The 24,209-nt window shown below is 40.8% G+C and overlaps 1 protein-coding gene across 3 annotated transcripts in view; it reads right to left on the bottom strand.

Moving 5' to 3' along the window:
• LOC128704077 (NAD-dependent protein deacetylase sirtuin-3) overlaps positions 1–24,209 on the bottom strand; it is a 35,710-nt gene continuing 11,501 nt past the window's right edge. Inside the window, exons 3-7 of one of the 3 annotated variants that reach the window (XM_053799091.2) lie at positions 8,349–8,471; positions 7,802–7,953; positions 2,498–2,614; positions 677–875; positions 1–517 (exon numbers count right to left, since the gene is read on the bottom strand). In XM_053799091.2, coding sequence (XP_053655066.1) covers positions 504–517; positions 677–875; positions 2,498–2,614; positions 7,802–7,953; positions 8,349–8,471 — 605 coding nt within the window. In that variant the 3' untranslated portion in view covers positions 1–503. Of the gene's footprint in view, positions 876–2,497; positions 2,615–7,801; positions 7,954–8,348; positions 8,472–24,209 lie in introns of all 3 variants that reach the window. The other 2 variants (XM_053799089.2, XM_053799092.2) reach the window with 2 other exon arrangements.

The raw sequence follows: 24,209 nt of genomic DNA, 5'->3' as shown, positions 1-24,209 counted from the left end.
AACATTTTGATATCATTTTTTATTAAATGTTTACATGGAATTTGCAAAGAAGAGCATTATTTCAAGTACAAATTAAATTTCTACTTTTTTTGTGCATGCTAGTGAGAAAATACACTGTATAATAAAGTGAGAACATATGTTAGAATCCAAAAAATATGTTTGAATGGAGGCCTTATGTTGCCACGTGGTTGCAATATTTATATACTAATTTATTATGTATTTATACAGAATTCTAACATTAAAGTTATCTGTGCATACTTGATTTGAAATTCAACAATTTTAGAACTACGGCAGTAAAAAATGTAAGACAAACCGTTTAGTAACAGAGAACTTTCAGTGAGGTAGCTGCTATCACTCCTAGTTACCATGCAAGATTTCCTTTTTTTTTTTTTTCCCTGCAACTTCAGGAGTTATGAGGCCTCCAGACACCTAAACCATGCAAGTTCCAAGGCTCAACTGTACAGTATGAAGACTTAAACTTGAGACACTGTTAATTATGAAAATTAACCTACAATATCTGCAACATTAAAAATAAATTTAATATGTATCATCATTCTTAATATACAGCATAAATAAATATAAGATTTTTGCAGTTTCACCAAGTTTTATATAATTTAATTTAAAACTAAAATTATTATTAAAAGGATTACTTTTTATTCTTCATTTATCTGCTTACTTTCATAGACTTTTTCAAGAGCTTTTAATTTTTCTTCCCAGCCTAATTCCCTTACTAAACTGTGAACACTTTCTTCGAGATCTCCTGTCAGTATAACATCAGTTGTACGTCTTCCGAGGCTACCAACAGCATTAAGATTGATTAGTACCCTAGGTGTCTGTGTTCCCACAGCATCTGCTATTCCGGCAAAGGGGTAAACCTGTAATAATGAAAATAAATGAAAAATATTACAGGACAAATTTTTATACAGTAATTACAAAAATCTAATTTAGAACAATCACAACAACCACTTTAACATTTTCAGTACCATAATGTATGCTTTATTAGTCATAAATGACAAACAAAAGATGTAGAAGCTTTTATTAGACAATGTCCACACAGAGAAATATATCCTTAAAAAAGCTTCTTTCTGCATCCTGTCTTTGTCTTGATACTGAATTTGTTGGCACTATGCCATTTAATCCATAATCTAATTATTTTTTATAGTTACAAGTATATCAGGGCAAGGGTATTAACTTTTATAAAAAGTCAATACCATAACTGGAACAAATCACAAATAACTTTTCACTGTACATCACGTAGATCTATGCTACTGATGCCAAGGTCTGTCACAAAGATCTGTGTCATGAACTCGGCTCACTGAGATAAGCTGTTCATAGTAAATTTTGGCCTAGATATGAGAGAATGGGTCTGTGTGGTGAACATATACAACCAAAGGAATAGGAAAAAGAATGCAAGAAAAGGGAGTGAGAGGAAGTGAATTTGGGAGGGTGTGTAAAGGAAGAAAGTTGAAAGTGAACACAGTTAAGAGTAAGGTGATGAGGGTATCAAATGAGTTGGGCAAAGAAAAATTGGTGAATGTATCCAGATATTTGGGAACAGACTTGTCAGCAGATGGGTTTATGAAGGATGAGGTAAACCATAGAAGTGATGGAGGAAAAAAGGTGGGTGGTGCATCTAGGTATCTGTGGAGACAAAGGTTATCCATGGATGCACAGAAGGGAATGTATGAGAGTACAGTGGTACTAACACTTATATGGGTGTGAAGCATGGGTTGTGAATGTTACAGCGAGATGGAGGCCAAAGGCAGTGGAGATATGTAAGGGCAGTGTGTGGTTTAATTATAAAGAGAATTCGTACTGTTGAAATCAGGTGTGGCGTTAATAAAAGTATTATTCAGGGGTTGTTGAGGTGGTTTGGTCATTTAGAAAGGATGGAACAAAATAGGATGACTTGGAGAGTGTATAAATCTGTAGTGGAGGGAAGGAGGGGTAGAGGTCATCCTAGGAAAGGACAGAGGGTGTGGTAAAAGAAGTTTTGTATGAAAGAGGCTTGGACATACAGAAAGCAAGTGTAAGCATGTTAGACAGGAGTGGAGACAGTTGGTTTTTAAGACTTGATGAGCTGTTAGAGTGTGAGATTCAGGGAAACTGGTTAGCCGGACTCGAGTCATGGAGGTGGGAAGTACAATGCCTGCACTTTAAAGGAGGGGTTTGGGATATCTGTGGTCTAGAGTGATACCTAAACTGTCATATCTGTGTGCCTCTGCAATTTTTTTTTTTTTTTGGGGGGGGTCGCCCTGTCTCGGTGGGAGATGGAGAGTGTTAAAAAAAAAAAAAAATCAAATTAAGCACTAAACCTGCAAGGATCACAGTACTGAACAATCATGCAAGTAGAATGGAGAAAGTGATCAAGAGAAAGGAAGAGAACATGTAGGTAAGATGTAGGGAGGGATGGAGCAAACAAGATGGATGGATGGAATGTGATAAGAGGTAAGGTACAAAACAGTCTTAGCTTATAACACCAAAAGAAGATAATCACCTCAAGTGAAGTTCCAATAATAAGAAGAAGATCTGTGAAGTGAATGTGTTGGTGGTAGTCCCAGAATGAAGGTGGCAGATTCTCACCAAAGAAAACAATATCTGGTTTTACTTTGCCCTGTGGATATTGCAACATTTTATGTACAATTAAATCATCATCAAAGACTGTCATTATATTTGCAGACAAAAAGAGTACAGTGGCACATAAATGCCTTGTATAACATAACTGAAGCTGTAGTCACACCTTGTTTAAATACACTCTACATAAGATGCACTTAAGTTAATGACTGGCTCCTATACAACATTTAATCATAAACACTTTTCATCTGTGAGGATGTTGTGCGGTGCTGCTGTCACTTCTGTTATTTGGACTATCTAGTCCAGCAGACTTCGCTATTGCCTGTGCAGGCGCTGACTGTCACCTCATTACAGTTTCTCTCCAGCATGCGGTCGACCGTGTTTCCAATTGGGCCACCACACATGGGTTTAAATTTTCCAGTACCAAAACTCGCCAAATTACTTTCACTAGACGCTCTGTCATCTCCAATCATCCTTTATACCTCTATGGCACCCGTATCCCTGAACGTGATACAATCAGGTTTCTAGGCCTCCTCTTTGACCGTAGGTTATCCTGGAAACCTCACATTACCTCTCCGAAGACAACTTGTCAGAGCCGGCTGAATCTTCTTAAAACCCTTGCTCATCTTTCATGGGGAGCTGATCGTCGAACTCTCCTTCGCCTACATTCCACCCTCATTTTATCGAAACTTGACTATGGTGACCAGATCTATTCAGCTGCCTCTCCTGCTACTCGATCTAGCCTCAACCCTATTCATCACCAAGGATTACGTTTATGCCTTGGTGCTTTTCGCTCTTCCCCTGTTGAGAGCCTCTATGCAGAAGTGAACTTTCCATCCTTATCCGATCACCGTGATGCCCATTGCCTTCGCTACTATGTACGCTCTCATGATCTCCGCAATCCTTCCATTTATAGAATGGTCACCGATATTAGTAGACATTCTTTATTTGTTCGCTGCCCCTGTTTCCTCCGTCCCTTCTCTCTTGTCTTCTCTTCAATTTCCACCTTTCTATGTTCATATAGCATCTCACTTTTCCCTACCCCCCTGGGAAGTTCCAGCTGTTCAAGTCTGTTCTTTCTCACTCCCTTGCTCGAAAGCCCAACTGTCTACGGTAGCTTCCCGCTCTCTTTTTCTTGACCACTTCCACTCTCATTCTCATGCCATTGCAGTGTACACAGATGGCTCTAAGTCTTCTGACGGCGTAGGATTCGCAGCAGTGTTTCCAGACAGCGTCGTACAAGGGCATTTACTATCTTCGGCTAGTATCTTTACTGCTGAATTGTATGTCATTCTTGCAGCACTTATCCGTATTGCATCTATGCCTGTGTCATCATTTGTGGTTGTCTCAGACTCCCTTAAGTGCTTTACAGGCTATACAGAAATTTGATACACCTCACCCCTTAGTCCTCCGTATCCAACTTTGGCTACGCCGCATCTCTACCAAGCATAAAGATATTGTTTTTTGTTGGGTCCCTGGTCATGTTGATGTACAGGGCAATGAACAGGCAGACACTGCTGCGTGGTCAGCAGTACATGACCTACCAGTTTCATATAGAGGTGTTCCATTTACGGACTATTTTGCTGCAATAGCTACCCACCTTCACACCCACTGGCAACAACGTTGGTCTACCCTACTCGGTAACAAACTTCAATCTATTAAACCGAGTATAGGTTACTGGCCGTATTCTTGTCACCAGTGCTGAGGTTGAGAGACTACTCTCTCCCGTCTCCGCATTGGCCATACTCGTCTTACTCATGGATATCTCATGGAGGGGCGCCCTGCTCCTCTCTGTGAGAATTGTCAGGTTCCATTATTGGTCAGCCACATTCTGTTAGACTGCCCACTTTATCAACGAGCACGCAGAATTTACCTCCAACGTCGTCTTCGCTCCACTGCTCTCTCTTTGCCTTCCCTTCTCGCTGATGGACCCACCTTTCATCTGGACTCTCTCATTGACTTTTTGACAACAACTGACTTACTTCACAAACTCTGATGATACCTTCAGCCCTTTCTACCTCGATCTCTTGCTACCCTCTACCCTGCACTATCCCCTGCCCTGCTGTTTTCTGTAACCTACTGATTGCCCCTCCCCCCTTCTGCCACCCAATACCCTCGCCTCCTTTCCTACCCTGCAGCGCTGTATAGCCCTTGTGGCTTAGCGCTTCTTTTTGATTATAATAATAATAATAGTCCAGCAGAACACTCATTTCTCATGACTGGATGAATAACACTCAACTGTATTATAATGTATATTTCTCTTCCCCTCCAAATTCTGTTCCCTTAATTTTACTAATGTCACCTTGCTCCCATATACTGTCAATATTTATGTATCTCCATAGCCTTCAGACTAGTGAAGGGCTCTGATCTAAGGAATGGAAGTTACCCTCCCCTCCCTTGGATCATACCTGATTACTTCCCATTCTCAAGGCACTATATGACCCTTATGGGTTTAATGTTTTTCATGAATAATTTTTTTTAACATACTGGTTGTCTCCCATGAGGTAAGGTGATCTGAAAAAGAAGAAACACTTTCACTATTATTCATTCAGCATTTTCCCAGGAGCATACTGACATCACAGCCCAAGTGACCCTCTAAACTGCAACATCCCAACTCCTCCTTCAGAGTGTGGGCAGCATACTTCCCACCTCCAGGACCCAAGTCCAGCTAGCCAGTCACCCTGAATCCCTTCATAAATGTTATCCAGCTCACACTCCAACAACACGTCAAATCATAAAACCACCTGCTTCTACTCACTCCTATTTGACATGCTATACAAGCACTCAAAATATTCCCCACTGGACAGACACCTAGTCAATACCAGCTGTGGTTCATATGCTGGTCTGAATGCAGCCAGCAGTAACAGCCTGGTTGATCAGGCCCTGATCCACTGCGAGGCCTGGTCGTGGACTGGGCCACTGGGGTATTGACCTTCAGTATGCCCTCCAGGTATACCCCCTCCCTCCAATCCTTTCTGGGATGATCCCTACCTCTGTTTCCCTCCACCCCAGATTTCTATGACCTCCTAGCCATCCCGTTTTGCTCCATCCTCTCTAAATGTCCAAACTGCCTTAACATCCCCTCATCTTTTTTCTAATCTCCAAGCTGTGAATTCTCTGGATAATATTCACACCAAGCATTGCCCTCAAACACAGCCATAATAATATACATCACTATATGCCTGTATTTCCTGAGATTCTAATAATGCTGGTGGCCTGGTGGCTAGAGCTCCCGCTTCACACACGGAGGGCCCAGGTTCGATTCCCGGCGGGTGGAAACATTTCGACACGTTTCCTTACACCTGTTGTCCTGTTCACCTAGCAGCAAATAGGTACCTGGGTGTTAGTCGACTGGTGTGGGTCGCATCCTGGGGGACAAGATTAAGGACACCAATGGAAATAAGTTAGACAGTCCTCGATGACGCACTGACTTTCTTATGTTATCCTGGGTGGCTAACCCTCCGGGGTTAAAAATCCGAACGAAATCTTATCTTATCTGTCAACAAGCAAGCAAGCATCAACATGCGAGCAGTGGTGAAAAGCATGAAATGGTCTTTAGTTGGGGATCGGAGATATGAGTGTCTGTGTGAATGAGGTCAGCACTGCTGTTTTTATACAAACTCCATGGAATACTTGTCTATCTTCCATCTAAACTATCAAGTCAGTAAACCCCCAGATTAATTATCCCTTTGAGGGTTGACAGGCCCTCTCCGAAACTCGTTCTCAGGGTCGGCCAAATTTAAAAAAAAAAAAAATTATTTTCTCTTATGAAAAGATAGAGAATCTTTTCCCGACCATAAAGACACCAAAAGTTTGAAATTTTATAGAAAACTTACGGAATTATGCTCTCGCAAAGTTAGCGGTCTCGGCGATGTTTACGCATCGGCGATTTTGCCCAATTTGAGCCCCATTTTCGGCCAATTTCACTGTACTAGTCGACAAAAAACATGAATATTTCGCTAGAACTCCATTTTTTCTATCGAATGGGTGCAAGAAACCACCCATTTATGAAATTCAACTATCCAGTACAGTGGTCAGAATTTAGCAATTTTGCCAATTTCACACAAATTTCAAAAGATGCCAATTTCCGAATAGGGCCCAGAATAAACAAGACATTCCTGGCACTAAAATGACATTTCCTCTAGTCATTAGTCACGTCTCAAGGCCCCTCTTATATTCTTTTGCTTTCCACTTTGAATTTTTATTCTCAAAAAAAATTTAAGATTTACTGTTATGCAGACTACTGCATTAGTGTAAAAAATGGTATAAATATTATTGGTGCACTTGTGAAAGAATATTAGACTCACCAGTTGACGTGTATTGCACGCTTGGCACGATTTGTTTACTTTTGAAGTTTGGTAAAAATCGAACATTTCTGCTACTTTGAGCTCAATTTCAAGGCACCTTTCATTGTAAAACCAGTCAAAATCATCTCAATTTCTGTAATATGTCTTCAATTCTATAAAATGAGACCAAGAAAACTAGAATACAACAATAAATACCATACGAAAATACACTGCAAAGTCGCTGATTTATTCCAAAAAAATGGTCAAAGTTTTTTTTTTCTCATTATGCACTGTGTGCTGCAGGATTTTTTTTAGACTGTGCACACTGACCACATAGACCCATTCTTTCATATGAAGGCCTACCAGCTTTCTCCCACTAGATTTGAGGCCGCTAGAATTTATGCGTACTAGTACGTCAAAAACCCCTACGCGTAAGACGTACTAGTACGACCAAAACCCTCAAAGGGTTAAAGCAGAAGCCTTAGAATAGTAATTTTGCAGTTATAACTGTTAATGCTTCCAGGGATTTATCAACTCAGTGGCCTGGTCACATAACAGGCCATCAAAACTGCAAAAGAAATATTACAGGAATAACAACTATTCAGAAACACACAGGAAGAAAAATAAATATATGTAACATACAAGTAGTTTGTAAGTACTACCATCTAATATATCACTCCAAAGCTCTTCATTGAAAATACTGTAAACATATATTTACAGTATATATACTGCATATGGAAGTATTTTTAAATTCACCAAATAGATTCAAGTCTGTTCAAATTACTGTGCATCCTATGGGCTTTTAAAAACTAACACTAGTGTATGCATTTTTTGGGAAAAAAAAAAAAATCTTCAACTACACAAAACCAAGTTATATGAGCACACAATCCTCCCTATCTGAAGTCTTTACTGGTCAGCATCTTCCACAATAATACTCTCACCTTACAATTGGTGGCTTCACACATTGGAATATCTCCTTCGATGATGGCTTGTTTAACTTTATTAGAATTATGCATCTTGCCACAGAGTGTGCATGAGGCTGTAGCGAAAGTACCATGAGCTTCCATAAGCTTTGTATCTGGTATCCCTGCCACTGGAGGAGATAATTAAGAGAAACCAGCTGCAATTAATAAAAAAAAAAAAAAAAAATCAATAAATCTTACCACTATCATCAGTATTTCCCATTCTATATATAAATGGGGTAGACCAAGGAAATACCACCCCCTCATCCATTTGTATGTATTCTCAATGCAATACAATTTACTTAAAGCCTTTAAACCTAATGCTTGCCCAATTGAACAAATTTTTTTTTTTTCATTTCTATTCTATTCAAGTTATAGGGAGCACTAAACCAAAGGTAAGATGCTGCTATATATGATACCCTGTGTACAGGGTATCATATATAGCAAAACCATGATATACAGACTGGCAGGACATAGTCTCTTAACTCTAAATTATTTCTGAAAATACCAGCAACAAAGTACTTACATCTCTCCAAACCATCGATGTTTTGTGTGTACACCATTTGTAGTTTTTCTTCTTCATATAACAATCGAAGAAAGTGGTGAACCACATTAGGTTTGTAATTCACTCCGGGGTAGAGATCCTGAGCTGTTTAACAAGAAAAATATAACTGAATAACTTTTTTATGTTTATACTGAAGAGCATAAAGTTTATTTGAAAACTTAAATTATCACCCATTAATATACCTTCTAATGGCATAAGGTTTTACATTTACCCTTCGTAAGCATATAGTACATACAGTACTTTAAGCTACATGAAAAAAAAAAAAAATTCAATGCTATTTTTGAAGAGAATAATATAGTAGGGGGATACTGGCTATGATACATATGTATTACTATGCAAAATAACCACTGTGAAAAAAATAGCAAAATTCCAAGCACTTTCATGATTTCTCACATTATCAAGAACTATAAAAAAAAATTAACAGGAAGCATATTTGGTAAGTAAGACACATAGGCAACACTTAAGCATCTTTATTCTGAAATGTTTTGCCTACATAGTAGGCTTCTTCAGTCAAGTACAGAAAGTAGGCAGGAGCAATAGAGATGTTAAGATGATGTAATCAGTCCATCACCCTTGAAGATGTTGCATATGTCTTGCTTACCAACTTGTCGGAATTGTATACAACTCTGATATTCAGGATGTATGTATATTTATATGCCTTCCTGTTAGTCTTTTATTATTATAGTTCCTTGATAATATAAGAAATCATAAAAGCACTTGGAATTTCACTATTTTTTTCAGTGGATATTCTGCATATTGTAATACATGTATCACTTGTTTACTGTGATCTTATTTCATGTACGTATTACTATATCTGACTTGTCTTAATGGTTCACAATTTATAGAAATGTACTCGTGCAAACAAACCACTGTACAGGTGGTAACTGAACTCTGTTGTGTATAAATACATATACAGTGGAACCTCTACTCGCGAGTACATCCACATGCGAGTTTTTCCAAATACAAGCAGTCGATTGGTTGATTTTTTGTTTCCATACGCAAGCAAAATTTCCATAAGCGAGCAGATCTCAAGGCAGGTTCCTTGACGCTGGTGAAGGGCTCTTGATGTGGGGAACTGTATCTCATTTGTTTGTTGGACTATCTTATTGAAACCTGGGCAATGTATGATGGAAAGATGCTTCTTAATGTACACCAAAAATGAAAGAAATCTAAGCATAAATAATGGAGTTCACTTCTCAGCAATTAGCCACCCGTTAGCGGTATTTTCACATGGTTTTATGGTTGTATTCTCGTTTTTTTGGTCTCATTTGATAGAATGGAAGACATATTACAGAAATAGATATGATTTTGATTGCTTTCACGATGAAAAGTACCTTGAAATTGAGCTCAACACAGGAGACATGTTCGATTGTTTTGGCTATGTTCAAGAGTAAACAAATGACGTCACTGTCCATTCCAATATGCAGTATTGAATGGGTTGACATTATTTATACAATTATTGTTTATTATGTCATATTAGATGAACTGTGACAGATAAATAAGCTGTATAGATAATATTAGCAAAATATTCAAGAAGTATTTTGTCATGTCACCAGACAAACACTCGTCAGCCGCCGCCGCCACATATATAATGACGTTTTATCCATTCTAGAGTATATATATCAGGTTTCTATTTATATTGTTTATTATGTCATATTAGATGAACAGTGATATATAAATAAGCCGTATAGATATTAGCGAAATTATTCAAGAAGTATTTTGTCTGGTCTCCAGACAAACTCTCGTCCACCACCGACACCGCCCATACCACTACATGAATTACATATTTTATTCACTTTCAATTCAAAGTTTATTCTCTATAAAGATTACAATGTTGAATTTACAGAATTTGGTTGTTGTGTGGTTTACATGTAGTTAAATAATGATTACAGAGTGTACCACTAGAACGCCTAGCATGGCTAGGCATTTCGGGCAGACTTAGTTTAATTCTTTATTTTAAAATATTACAAATTATGAGGTAAGTTGGTATTATGGCTAAGTGACTAAATACTAGTTTGTGAGTTTAGCAATGTGAATGCTTTTGTTTTGGCACAGTACATAGTTTCAGTATTGGAGTATCATAGGATTCATTATTTTAAGATAGAGATTAATATTTCTGTTTATGGTCAAATGGGTGAGTGAGTGTAAGTGTGAACCACCAGGTGGTATTCGTGTAGTTAGTTGATGGGGTGTATCAGGGAGATAAGATGTTTTCTAATGGTAGTTTTGAAGGTGATGAATGTGTCTGCAGTTCTAGAGTTCTCAGGTAGGGTGTTCCAGATTTTAGGGCCTTTGACATACATTGAATTTTTGTAAAGGTTTAGTCGGACACGGGGAATGTCGTAGAGATGTCTGTGTCTGGTGTTATGCCTGTGGGTTCTGTCACAACTATCAAGAAAGCGTTTTAGGTCAAGGTTGATATTGGAGTTTAAGGGCCTGTAGATGTAGATTGCACAGTAGTAAGTGTGGATGTACTGAACAGAGAGTAAGTTTAGATCTATGAAGAGTGGGGGGGGGGGGGTTGCCAGGGATGGGATTTAGTGATTATTCTTACTGCAGATTTTTGTTGGGTTATTATTGGCTTTAGGTGTGTTGCTGCAGTTGATCCCCAAGCACAAATAGCATAGGTGAGGTATGGATAAATAAGTGAGTGGTATAGTGTGAGAAGGGCATTTTGCGGCACGTAGTATCGTATCTTGGAGAGGATCCCAACTGTTTTGGATACTTTTTTGGTTATGTGTTGGATATGGGTGCTGAAATTCAGGTTGTTGTCAAGGTATAGGCCTAGGAATTTGCCCTCATTATGTCTGGTAATTAGAGTGTTGTCGATCTTAATGTTAATTTGTGCATCTCCTGCTCTGCTACCAAACATAATATAGTAGGTTTTGTCAGTGTTAAGCGTAAGTTTATTGGCTGTCATCCAAGTCGATATTTTGATCAGCTTCTCGTTAACAATGGTGTTGAGGGTGGCAAGATTAGGGTGAGAGATGACATAAGTCGTGTCGTCAGCAAAGAGAATGGGTTTCAGGTGTTGGGATACGTTTGGAAGATCATTGATGTATATGAGGAAGAGCAGGGGACCAAGGACACTTCCCTGCGGAACTCCAGTATCAAGTGGCTGTGTTGTTGATGCTGTGTCTTTAATGGTAACATACTGATACCTATTAGTAAGGTAAGATTTGAAATAAGCAAGCGCATGGCCTCTTATACCGTAATGGTCAAGTTTGTGGAGTAGGATGTCGTGGTCTACTGTGTCAAAAGCTTTTCTTAGGTCAATAAAAATTCCTAGTGGATATTCCTTATTTTCCAATGCTGTGTAAAGCAGATCTAGCATTTTTATGATTGCATCATTAGTGCTTTTATTTTTCCTAAATCCAAATTGGCAGGGGTTGAGTATGTTTTGTGCTGTTATAAATGAATATAGTCTCCTGTGCACGAGTCTCAAAGATTTTGGATAGCAATGGTAAGTTTGATATTGGCCTATAGTTGTTTAAGTCTGTAGGGTCACCACCTTTATGTATTGGTGTAACCCTTGCCATCTTGAGTAGTTTCGGGAAGGTGCTAGTTTCTAGTGACTTGTTAAAAAGTAATGAAATAGCATGCGAAAGGAAATGGGCCGCTCGCTTGTACAGTAATGGTGGGACATTAGACAGATTCCCCGAGTTGTTTTTAAGTGACTTTATAATCTCGGTGACTTCCGAGGGCTCAGTTGGTGCAAGATAGAAGGAATTTGGGAAATTCCCATCTAGGTAGTCCCCGGCATGGGCATTGGTATGTGGGATTTTGTTGGCGAGATTAGATCCTATGGTTGAGAAGTCGTTTATCTTGTTAGCTGTGTCAGTGGGATGTAGTGGTGTTTCATTAGGTTTAGTTAGGACAATATTCTTGTTTTTTTCAGTTTGTGGGTCCCTAGAATCTGAGAGAGTGTTTTCCAGGTCTTTTTTATATCTCCTCTAGTGTCTGTGAATCTACTGGAGTAGTATAGTTGTTTGGCTTTCTTTATTACTTTGGTGAGAACTGATGAATAGTGTTTAAGAATATCTTTGTGTATTAAGCCCTGTCTATATTGCTTTTCATATTGGTGTTTCTTGTCAATGGATTTCAGAATGGTGCTGGTTAGCCATGGGCAACCAAACCGTTTGTTTGTGATCTGTTTCGTTTTTATAGGACAATGTTTGTTGTATAGTCTAAGTAATTTGTTAAGAAAAATGTCTGTCCAGTCATCAATACCATTGGCCTTGGAGAATTCTGTAGGCCAGTCAACAATCTCTAGGTCAGCTGTGAACTTCCTTATTGAGGCCTCGTCATGGAGTCTAAATGAGACTTTGTTGTATTCAAGTGGTGGTTTATTAATGTTTGTCAGGAGGAAGGTAGGGTAGTGGTCTGTAGTGCTATCTGTGATTATCCCTGATTTAAGGGGGGCTAGTATATTGGTCCATATGTGGTCTATTATGGTTGCACTTGTCTCAGTGAGCCTGGATGGTTTAGTTATTGTTGGTATGAGAAGTGTGTTGTTCATATTGTTGATGAAATCAGTTACAGGCTGATCATCTAGTAAGCCAAGGTTGATGTTGAAGTCTCCAGCTAAGAGAAGGTGGTGCTTATTCATTTGTCTGTTTGTTATTAGTGACTTTAATTTCTCACTGAAATTTGGGATGTTTGTGTGAGGTATCCGGTAAACGGCACCGATTGTTATAGGTGTCTTAAGGTTTTTTACAGTAAAATTAGCAAAAATGTATTCCCCATATTCATCACTAAAGCAAGTGGTGCTAATACAAGATAATTGGTTAGAGTAATAGATTGCAGTACCACCCCCAACTTGGTTTGGTCTGCAGTTGTGAATTGCTGTGTATCCTGGTAGAGGGTAGATATCTATTGTGTCCTGCTTAAGCCAGGTCTCAGTAAGAATAATGCAGGAGAAGGGCGTCTTTAGTGATTCAAGGAGTGCCAGGAGGTCATCATAGTGTTTGCTTAAGGACCTGATGTTGTAGTTAAGTACTGATAGACTTTAGCATTGTTTAGGATAGTGCTGGCTTGTGATGCTGTGTAATAAAGGCAGTTACTTTCCAATAGGTTTTGATTGAGTGTCAGATTATGGAGGTTTAGATCAGGGTCAACGTGATCAATCATCTTCTAGGTTTAAATTATGGTTATTTATATCCTGAGTTATGTGTTGAGTTCTAGTACTGATATCTGTAGTGGTGGGAAGCTTGGATAAGTATATAGCTAGAGTATTTTGGTCATATAGAGTATAGTCACTACTACACATAATGAAGTTGATGTTGTCTATGTGTTGTGCTGGAATGAACTAAAGTACAACTAGGTATAAACTAGTAATATAAAAATACAAATTTAAAATAGAACAAGACTCTCACTTGTAATTGCACTAAGGTCTAATATAATGACTTTTGTGGAGTCTATGTTTTGAGCTAGAATGAGCTATAGTACAACTAGATTTAATCTAATAATATAAAAATACAGATTAAAAATAGCACCAGTCTCTCACTAGTAATTGCACTATGGTCTAATATAATGAATTTGGTATTGACTATAGTACAACTGAGTTTAATCTAATAATATAAAAAAGGCACAAGACTCTCAATTGTAATTGCACTAAGGTCTTATATAAGTTGTTTACAAGAATTAGAGTATAACTAGATTTAAATTGACAAGATAAAATACACAAGTTATGGTAGCAAAAGAATAATAATAAAAAAAAAATTATAAAAATAAAAATGGCAATGACTTGGTTATAATATGCTAGTAAGATGGTAGACAGGATAGTATAAGAGTTGTAGTTGAAAATACTAGTTTAAAAAAGTATAGAATAAAATGGTCAATAAAAGAAGTTTACAATAAGTTTGATCAATATAGTTTAAAGCAAAATTGGGCAATAATAGGGATTTTAGAATAAAATTGGGCAATTGAGTATTTCTTAAAGTGAGGTAGAATTATTGAGGACAAGTTATGGCTAGTTTATAATAAAATAAGATAGAACAGTGATGCAGTAAGTTGTAAAAAAAGGAGATAGATTCTGTAGATATTAACCCTTTCAGGGTCCGTCCCGTAGATCTACGGCTTTACGTTCAGGGTCCAAACCTTAGATCTACGCCATGAGCTCAGCTCACTCTGATAAACTGTGAGTGGTACATTTGGGCCTAGATATGAGAGAATACATCTATGTGGTATGTGTGCACCACATAAAACAGATCCTGCAGCACACTGTGTATAATGAGAGAAAAAAAATGAAATCATGATTTTTCGATTAAAACAGCAACTTTGCAGTGTTTTTTCGTATGTTTTTTATAGTTGTATTTGCGATTTCTTGGTCTCATTTGATAGAATGGAAGACATATTACAGAAATAGAGATGATTTTGATTGGTTTTAGCATTGGAAATGGCTTGAAACTGAGCTCAAAGTAGCGGAAATGTTAATTTTTTGCCGATATTCAAGAGTAAACAAACGACCTCACACATCTAATACACATCAGCTGGTGGGTCTAATATACATTCACAAATATGGTGATGATATTTATACAATTATTACAGTATTGCATAACAGTAAATCTTCTATTTTTTGGTGTGAATAAAAATTCATTATGTGAATAAAAAATCAAAATGGAATTTATTTGTAAAGCCTCAAAACATAACTAATGAACAGAGGAAATGTTAGTTTAGTGCAAGGAATGCCTACATTGTTCATTCTGGACCCTATTTTGAAATTGGAATATTTTGAACTTTGTGTTAAATTGGCCAAATTAACAATTTCCGATCACTTTATTTTGTAGTTGAAACAGTTGACTTGGCGATTTCTTGTGCTCAATCGATAGAATAGAAGTAATACAGTGGACCTCCGGTTAACGATTTTAATCCGTGCAAGAGGGGTAATTGTTATGCGAAATAATCGTTATGTGAATGAATTTTCCCCATAAGAAATAATGGAAATAAAATTAATCCGTGCAAGACACCCAAAAGTATGAAAAAAAAATTTTTACCACATGAAATATACATTTTCCCACACACAAAGAGAAGGATACATGCACAATAGTAGAGTAGTACATGCACAGTATATATTGTGCATGTACTAGTCTACTAAATGAATAAATGACACTTACCTTTATTGAAGATGCAGCAATGACTGATGAGACACTGTGTCCTGGGAGTGCCTTTTCCTCCTGAGTACTGTAGGTCCTGTTTGGCATTTTCTTCCAGAACAGGCCTTATCACACTGTGTATGCCACTACGATTCTTAAATCTCTCAAACCAACCTTTGCTGGCTTTAAATTCACCAATATGAGCACTAGTTCCAGGCATTTTTCCCTGTTCACCTGGGTGTTAGTCGACTTGTGTGGGTTGCATCCTGGGAGACAAGATTAAGGACCCCAATGGAAATAAGTTAGACAGTCTTCGATGACACTGACTTTTTTGGGTTATCCTGGGTGGCAAATCCTCTGGGGTTAATTGTTTCTTGGTATTCTCAATAAGCCACACCAACAACGGTGCTACAGCAGCAGCAGCAGCTGACAGTGCAGCAGCAGCAGCAGCAGCTGACAGTGCAGCAGCAGCAGCAGCTGTACCACCAATAGTAGCGATGGTTGATTGGGGTTTATTATACAACCTGGCCAGCTCGGAGACATGCACTCCACTTTCATACTTATCAATGATCTTTTTCTTCATCTCTATTGTAATTCTCACCCTTATCTCTCTCTCCAGGTATTGCTGTAGGGTTGGCACTAGAAGCTTTCTTGGGGCCCATGGTCACTTATTTTCCAGAAAAAGCACCGAAAACACTGTAATAATACGAAATATTCCGATTGTATGCTTGGATGTTACCGCGGAGGCTGGCTGGTAAACAATGCCACCGGCGGAACATGTGAGCGTGGCTCAGGCCGCACATTGGACGCGTCTCGGACGAAAATCGGTAAGCGGGTTTTTAAGCGGTATGTGAGGCAAAATTTTTGCAATTAAAGTAAGCGGTATGCGAAATAATCGCTATGTGATGCCATCGTTATGCGGGGGTCCACTGTACTAGTGAAATAGCTAAGAATTTGGTTGATTGGAATAATGTAATTGGCCTAAAATGGGAGTCAAAGTCGGCAAAATCGCCGATTCGTAAATATCGCTGACACATCAAAATTCGCGAGAGCATAATTTCGTCAATTTTCCACCAAATTTCGTACTTTTTGTTTTATTACCTTCACAAAAAGATTCTCTACGATTTCATAAGAAAAAATAACAAATTTTTTTTTTGAAAATTCTTGGACACTGGTGCGTGACTCCAGATTTGGGCCTTGGACCCTGAAAGGGTTAAACAAATTAAGACTATGAGGTAGAATGGTCATTGAATACAACAGGTTTCTACGTTATTTATATTGTTTATAATGTCATATTAGATGAAGTGAGATAAATAAGTCGTAGAATTGATATTAGCGAAATTATTGAAGCACAGAATTCCACTGGAATGGATTAATTGCATTTCAATTAATTTAAATGAGAAAAATTGACTCTGCAAACGAGCAAATCCAGTTGCGAGCAAGGTCATGGAACGGATTAAACTCACAAGTAGAGGTTCCACTGTACCTAGTTAGATGAATCTTATTGTAGTCAGCTGGCCCAGTGGCTTACGCACTGGCCTGCAGTTTTACCACTCGCTTTCCACGAGTTCAAGTCCCACCCGTACAGTGGTTTATACAAATGTACAGTGGCAGAAGACACCATTAATAATTACAGTACACCCTTCATAACTTCATTTCATTTTATCTGTGATTATTATAATCTGTTGGCCGCAAAAAGAAGCGCTAAGCCACAAGGGCTATACAGCGCTGCAGGGTAGGGAAGGAAGCGAGGGTACTGGGCGGCAGAAGGGAGGAGGGATGATCAGTAGGTTACAGAAAACAGCGGGGAAGGGGATAGTACGGGGGTAGAAGGTAACAAGAGATTGAGGTAGAAAGGGCTGAAGGTATCAGAATTTGTGAAGTAAGTCAGTTGTTGTCAAAAAGTCAATGAGAGAGTCTGGATGAAAGGTGGGTCCATCAGCGAGAAGGGAAAGTAAAGAGAGAGCAGCGGAGCAAAGACAACGACGGAGGTAAATTCTGCGTGCTCGTTGATAAAGTGGGCAGTCCAACAGAATGTGGCTGACTGATAATGGAGCCTGGCAATTCTCACAGAGAGGAGCAGGGCGCCTCTCCATGAGATATCCATGAGTAAGACGAGTATGGCCAATGTGAAGATGGGAGAGAGTAGTCTCCCAACCTCGACACTGGTGACAAGAATACGGCCAGTAACCTATACTCGGTTTAATAGACTGAAGTTTGTTACCGAGCATAGTAGACCAACATTGTTGCCAACAGGTGTGAAGGTGGGAAGATATTGCAGCAAAATAGTCCAGAAATGGAATACCTCTATATGAAACTGGTAGGTCATGTACTGCTGACTGCGCAGCAGTGTCTGCCTGTTCATTGCCCTGTATGTCAACATGACCAGGGACCCAACAAAAAAAATATCTTTATGCTTGGTAAAGATGCGGTGTAGCCAAAGTTGGATACGGAGGACTAAGGGGTGAGGTGTATCAAATTTCTGTATAGCCTGTAAAGCTCTAAGGGAGTCTGAGACAACCACAAATGATGACACAGGCATAGATGCAATACAGATAAGTGCTGCAAGGATGGCATACAATTCAGAAGTAAAAATACTAGCCGAAGATAGTAAATGCCCTCGTATGACGCTGTCCGGAAACACTGCTGCAAATCCTACGCCGTCAGAAGACTTAGAGCCATCTGTGTACACTGCAATGGCATGAGAATGAGAGTGGAAGTGGTCAAGAAAAAGAGAGCGGGAAGCGACCATAGACATTTGGGCTTTCGAGCAAGGGAGAGAGAAAGAACAGACTCGAACAGCTGGAACTTCCCAGGGGGGTAGGGAAAAGTGAGATGCTACATGAACATAGAAAGGTGGTAACTGAAGAGAAGACAAGAGCGAATGAAGGCGAAGAGAGAAGGGATGGAGTAAACAGGGGCGGCGAACAAATAAAGAATGTCTACTAATATCAGTGACCATTCTATAAATGGAAGGATTGCGGAGATCATGAGAGCATACATAGTAGCGAAGGCAATGGGCATCACGGCGATCGGATAAGGATGGAACGTTCGCTTCTGCATAGAGGCTCTCAACAGGGGAAGAGCGAAAAGCACCAAGGCATAAACGTAATCCTTGGTGATGAATGGGGTTAAGGCTAGAGAGAGTAGCAGGAGATGCCGCTGAATAGATCTGGTCACCATAATCAAGTTTCGATAAAATGAGGGTGGAATGTAGGCGAAGGAGGGTTCGACGATCAGCTCCCCATGAAAGATGAGCAAGGGTTTTAAGAAGGTTCAGCCGGCTGTGACAAGTTGCCTTCAGAGAGGTAATGTGAGGTTTCCAGGATAACCTACGGTCAAAGAGGAGGCCCAGAAACTTGACTGTATTACGTTCAGGGATACGGAAGCCATAGAGGTTCAAAGGATGATCAGAGATGACAGAGCATCTAGTGAAAGTAATTTGGCAGGTTTTAGTGCTGGAAAATTTAAACCCATGTGTGGTGGCCCAATTGGAAACACGGTTGACCGCATGCTGGAGAGAAACTGTAATGAGGTGACAGTCAGTGCCTGCACAGGCAATAGCGAAGTCATCAACATAGAGTGATGACCAAATATTTGATGGAAGACTAGAGGCCAAATCATTAATAGCAAGGAGAAAAAGTGTTGTGCTCAGAACACATCCCTGGGGGACACCTTCAGCTTGGATAAAGTCCGGGGAGAGCACATTATTAACCCAAACACGGAAATGTCTATCAGTTAAAAAGTTCTTAAGGAAGGATGTTAGATTGCCTCATAGGCCTAAGGAGTAGGCTTGGGCCAAAATGTTATACCTCCAAGTTGCGTCATATGCCTTCTCAAGGTCAAAAAATATAGCAATAACTGAGTGGTTATTCGCAAAGGCATTACGAACATACGTATCCAAGCGTAGTAAGGGGTCTATGGTAGAACGTCCCTTACGAAAGCCATATTGACGAGTAGAGAGACTGTTGCATGTCTCTAAATACCACACTAAACGTCTATTTACCAGGCGTTCCATCACTTTGCAAACTGCACTGGTAAGAGCAATGGGATGATAGTGGGAGGCTTCATGTCACGTAGTGCCTGGTTTGCGGAAAGGGAGAACAATGGCAGATTTCCACAGCTGTGGAAGAACTCCTTGTGACCAAATAAGATTGAAAAGGCGTAATAGGACTGCAAGGGCTGACTGATGTAAATGTTGTAGCATACGAATATGAATGTCGTCGGGCCCAGGTGCCGATGATCGGCAAGCTGAGAGTGTTGCCTCCAGTTCTTGAAGTGTAAAAGGCACATTATACTGTTCTTCTCTGAGAGAAGAAAAGTCCAAGGGTGCTAACTCTCTGGCAGACTTTGAGGAAAGAAACGATGGAGCCCCTGAGAAATACGGACCAGATGATTGCCAATTTCATTGGCAACATCTAGTGGGTTTGCTATATCAACACCAGCAACCCGCAGAACAGGAGCCGGGTCAGGAATATATTTACCACTCAGTTTTCGTACTTTTTTCCAGACTGCACTCATAGAGGAAGCAGAGGTGATGGTGAAGACATGCAGAGGTGATGGTGGAGACATAATCTCGCCAGCAAGTGCGTTTAGCATCACGGATGACACGGCGAGCGATCGCACGCTTCTGCTTAAAATCAAGAAGTCTCTCCGTGGTTCTATTGTACCGGTACCTGCCCCATGCAGCGCGTTTCAAACATACTGCACGAGCACAAGCAGGAGACCACCAAGGCACGCATTTCTGAGAATGCCTGCCCAAAGTTTGGGGTATAGAATGAGAAGCTGCGGTTAAAACGGAGGACGAGAAGAGGTGTAAAAGCTCATCAATGGAGGACGAGAAGGAACCTCACTAAAAACAGTTAGTTGTGAGTAAAGGTTCCAATTTGCCTGATCAAATTGTCAGCGTGGGATACGAAGAGGTGGTGAATATGAAGGGGAAGTAAGAATGATTGGGAAATGATCACTGTCATGTAAATCCGGGAGAACAGACCAGGTGAAGTCTAATGCGGCGGAGGAAGAGCAGACTGAGAGATCGATGCAAGAGAGAGTGTGAGTCCGAGGATCAAAATGGGTGTGAGTACCTGTATTTAAAACATGGAGGGGGTGGGTGGCAAGAAAAGCCTCTAACTGAATGCCACGGGAATCACAGTGAGACCCCCCCCAGAGGAAATGATGGGCATTAAAATCGCCAAGCAACAGAATTGGTGGTGGTAATGACGAAACAAGAAAGGCAATATCCGGAATAGATAATGCCTGTGAAGGAGAGAGATATAAAGAACAGAGCGTATACCAACTATGCAAGTGGATATGGGCTGCTGTGTAATGCAGAGAAGTACGAACAAATAGCTGATGGTACGGAATATCAGTGCGTAGAAGAAGGTCACTTTCATTAAAGGCCCCATCAGGAAAAGGATGTGAAGAATACAATAAATTATAGCCTGAGATGGGAGAGATAACAGCAGAGTGTAATTTTGGTTCCTGTAAGCAAACACCAACAGGGGAAAACTGGGAGAGTAACATCTGAAGCTCACCCCGATTACCCCTGAGGCCGTGTATATTCCACTGTAAATAGGCCATGATTGGCAATGATAAAGATACTTGAAATCCGCAGGTAAGGGTTCCTACGGACTAGAGGGGTTAGAAAAGTCCACATGCGGAGGCAGCGGAAAACGTTCAAGCAGCGAAGGAACAGTGCGCTGTGAAGAAAGGAGTTGCGCAGATGGAGGAGAGGAGAGAGAAGGAACAGAGGGTGGATCAGTGTCCATTGATGGTTTGGTCTCTGCAATATATTCAGAGATTGCTTCAAGTGTTTCGGAATTCAGAGACGTCGTATGGGAGACAATATTGGAAATGGTAGGGGGAGGATGAGTAAAGATTGGAACTGTAATGGACTGTACCAAGGTAGGGGATGGCGAAAGGGTGGAGGGAACTGGAGAAGAAGCGTGGAAGGGGACAGAAGAGGCAGAAACCTGGGAGGTGGCAGAAGAGGAAGAAACTTGGGAGGGAACAGGGGAGGTAGGTACAGTACGAGGAGGAGGGTGAACCTCTACACTTGTAACAGAGCCAGTGAGAGGGGAAGAACCCGGTACAGAGACAGGGAAGGTAAAATGAGGAGGTGGAAGAAGGGAAGGAGGGGTTAAAGGACCTTTTTTTGACTTTTGAGAAGTAGAGGGACGATTGGGAGGAGGTGTCGTACGAGGTCTAGTCGATACTGAGGCTTGTGAGGGAGAACACGAAGAAGCGAGAACAGACTGAGGCGTTGAAGTAGGGACGTCTGAGCCTAGGACAGCAAAAGAATTAGATATAGGAGTGACTATGGGAGAGGTAACCACAAAGGAGGTTGCAGAAGATGGGACCCCAGAAGTGGGGGGACGTTTTGAAACACGGGAATAAGAAACATGAGGTAGTCTCCCTTGGAGGCGGAGATGAGAAACTGCCATGGCATAAGTGAGACCTTCTGCATCTTTGAGGTAACGGATTTCCCGCTCATTTAAGTAGACTTGGCAATGGCGAGAGTACGAAGGGTGAGCCTCATGACAATTAAGGCAAGAGGGAGGTCGATTGCAAGACGTATTAGAATGGTCATCGGCACAACAGACTGGGCATTCAGCTATGGATCTGCAATATTTCGCTGGATGGCCAAACCGCCAGCAATTTCTACACTGTTGCAGTGTAGGGATCACCTTTCAAACTTGTAACCGATGTCCTGCTACATAAACTGAGGATGGGAGTTCATGGCTGTCAAAAGTTAAACGAGCCACATTACTAGGGTATCGTCTCCGCCCGCGGGCAGGAAGAACATAAGTGTCTACCTTGAGGATTGGGAGATCTTGGAGTTCCAGCTGTTCAAGAATGTCATTGCCACATGTCTGGAAATTTTGTTGAACTATGGTATGGGGCAGAATGACGGTACCACTACAAGAATTGAGGGAATGATGTTTTTCAATAGTGACAGGAACAGTATCTATATGGGAAAGAAGAGAAAGATCATGAGCTTGGGTAGCATTCTGTACCGTGATGATGCGCGTACCGCTCTTAAGAGCATGAAAAGAAATATCTTTACCAACATGGCGTAGGAGTGCCTTGCCAATACTGTGGTCAGAAAGATAGGCGGTAGAGGAAGTCGGTCGTAAAGTGAAGAATTTAGTCCATTGTGCAGTCTGAAACTGAGCGTGGAAAGGGAGTGCAGGACGTGTCGATCTTTTCTGAGAAGAACGAGAAGGTGGAGAAGTATCATCAGCAGGTAATTGTTGTTGGCGTTTAGGCGTGGGACCAGAGTTGGTCCGATGTGGAATGGTCCGGCGATTCAAAAATTGCTGCACCGTAGAGGGAGAGGCCGGAAGCATAGTCAAAGGAGAGCGGAGGTCAGATAAATCAAAGGAGTCAGTCGAGACCTCAGTACCTGAAGCGGGTGAGGAAACAGCACCGGCAAGAGGTACAGAGGCATGAGGAGTGTCCGAAAAGTGGTCCAAAGATGAGGCGGGGTCAGAACGGGGTGCAGTATCAAGAAGGGGCCCGGGGGTAGCAGGTTCATGGATTGGGTTCTCCATGGTTAGGTTACTTCTTTCTTTTTGTTTTTAAGAAAAAAAAAGAAAGAAAAGAAAAGAAAAGTAAAAAAAGAATAAAAAAAAGGGGGGACTGGGGAGGGATAGTTCCTAGGAGGAATGAAAGGGCCAGAAATCTCCCTCCGCGCCCAAGAAGACCTCAGCACCGCAAGTAGCGTAGATGCAGCATGGAACCCGTGCCATACCCTACCCATCATGCCAGTAAACCAGCAATCCGGGATAGCAACCTCACATCTGCTGAGCTACCTTGGTGGACAAAAGAGAGGGCGGCCGGATATCCGCCACAAAGCATACCTCCTTCAGCCACCACCCCCGGAATCCGAAAGGTGGCTTCCAGAGATACACCCGTCGCCCGAAAGACACCCAAAGCCACTCTCTGGGATACCGGAGAGGGATCGGGACATCCCCAGGCGATCCAGATTCCACGGCAAACTACGCCACCGCTAAGAACCCCAATGGAATGGGATGGACCTCGGTACCCTTTCCCCTACCTAGGAACTAGCACGCCTGTGGGAAAAATTCCAAAGGCCAAAAAGAGGAAGGGCAAAAGGGAGGGGAGGGGGAGGAGGAAAGGGAAAAGGGGAGGATGGGATAGGGAAGGGGGGATTGGGGGGTAATTAGGTTCGGTCTGAGGAAGGAGACCAACAGGTCTAATTCCTCAGACCAAGAGCCTCTTCACCATGCCAAGGAGCCCCCCTTGAAGAGGTTTCACGTGCAAATACGGTACTAATCCCTCTAGGATTTTCCAAGCATACATAATCATGTATCTCTCCCGCCTGCATTCCAGGGAGTAAGGTCGAAAACTTCAAACGTTCCCAGTACGTAATTTAGGTGTTTTATTGCACTCATGTGCCATGAAGGTTCTCTGTACATTTTCTAGGCCAGCAATTTCACCTTCCTTGAAAGGTGCTGTTAGTGTGCAGCAATATTCCAGCCTAGATAGAACAAGCGACCTGAAGAGTGTCATCATGGGCTTGGTATCCCTAGTTTTGAAGGTTCTTATTATCCATCCTGCCATTTTTCTAGCAGATGCGATTGATACAATGTTGTGATCTTTGAAAGTGAGATCCTCTGATATTATCACTCCCAGGTCTTTTACATTAGTTTTTCACTCTATTGTGTGGTTGGAGTTTGTTTTATACTCCGATATAATTTTAACT

Source organism: Cherax quadricarinatus, chromosome 66, assembly GCF_038502225.1.
Source record: "Cherax quadricarinatus isolate ZL_2023a chromosome 66, ASM3850222v1, whole genome shotgun sequence".
Taxonomy (NCBI): domain Eukaryota; kingdom Metazoa; phylum Arthropoda; class Malacostraca; order Decapoda; family Parastacidae; genus Cherax; species Cherax quadricarinatus.
This window is presented reverse-complemented; position numbering and strand designations above follow the sequence as displayed.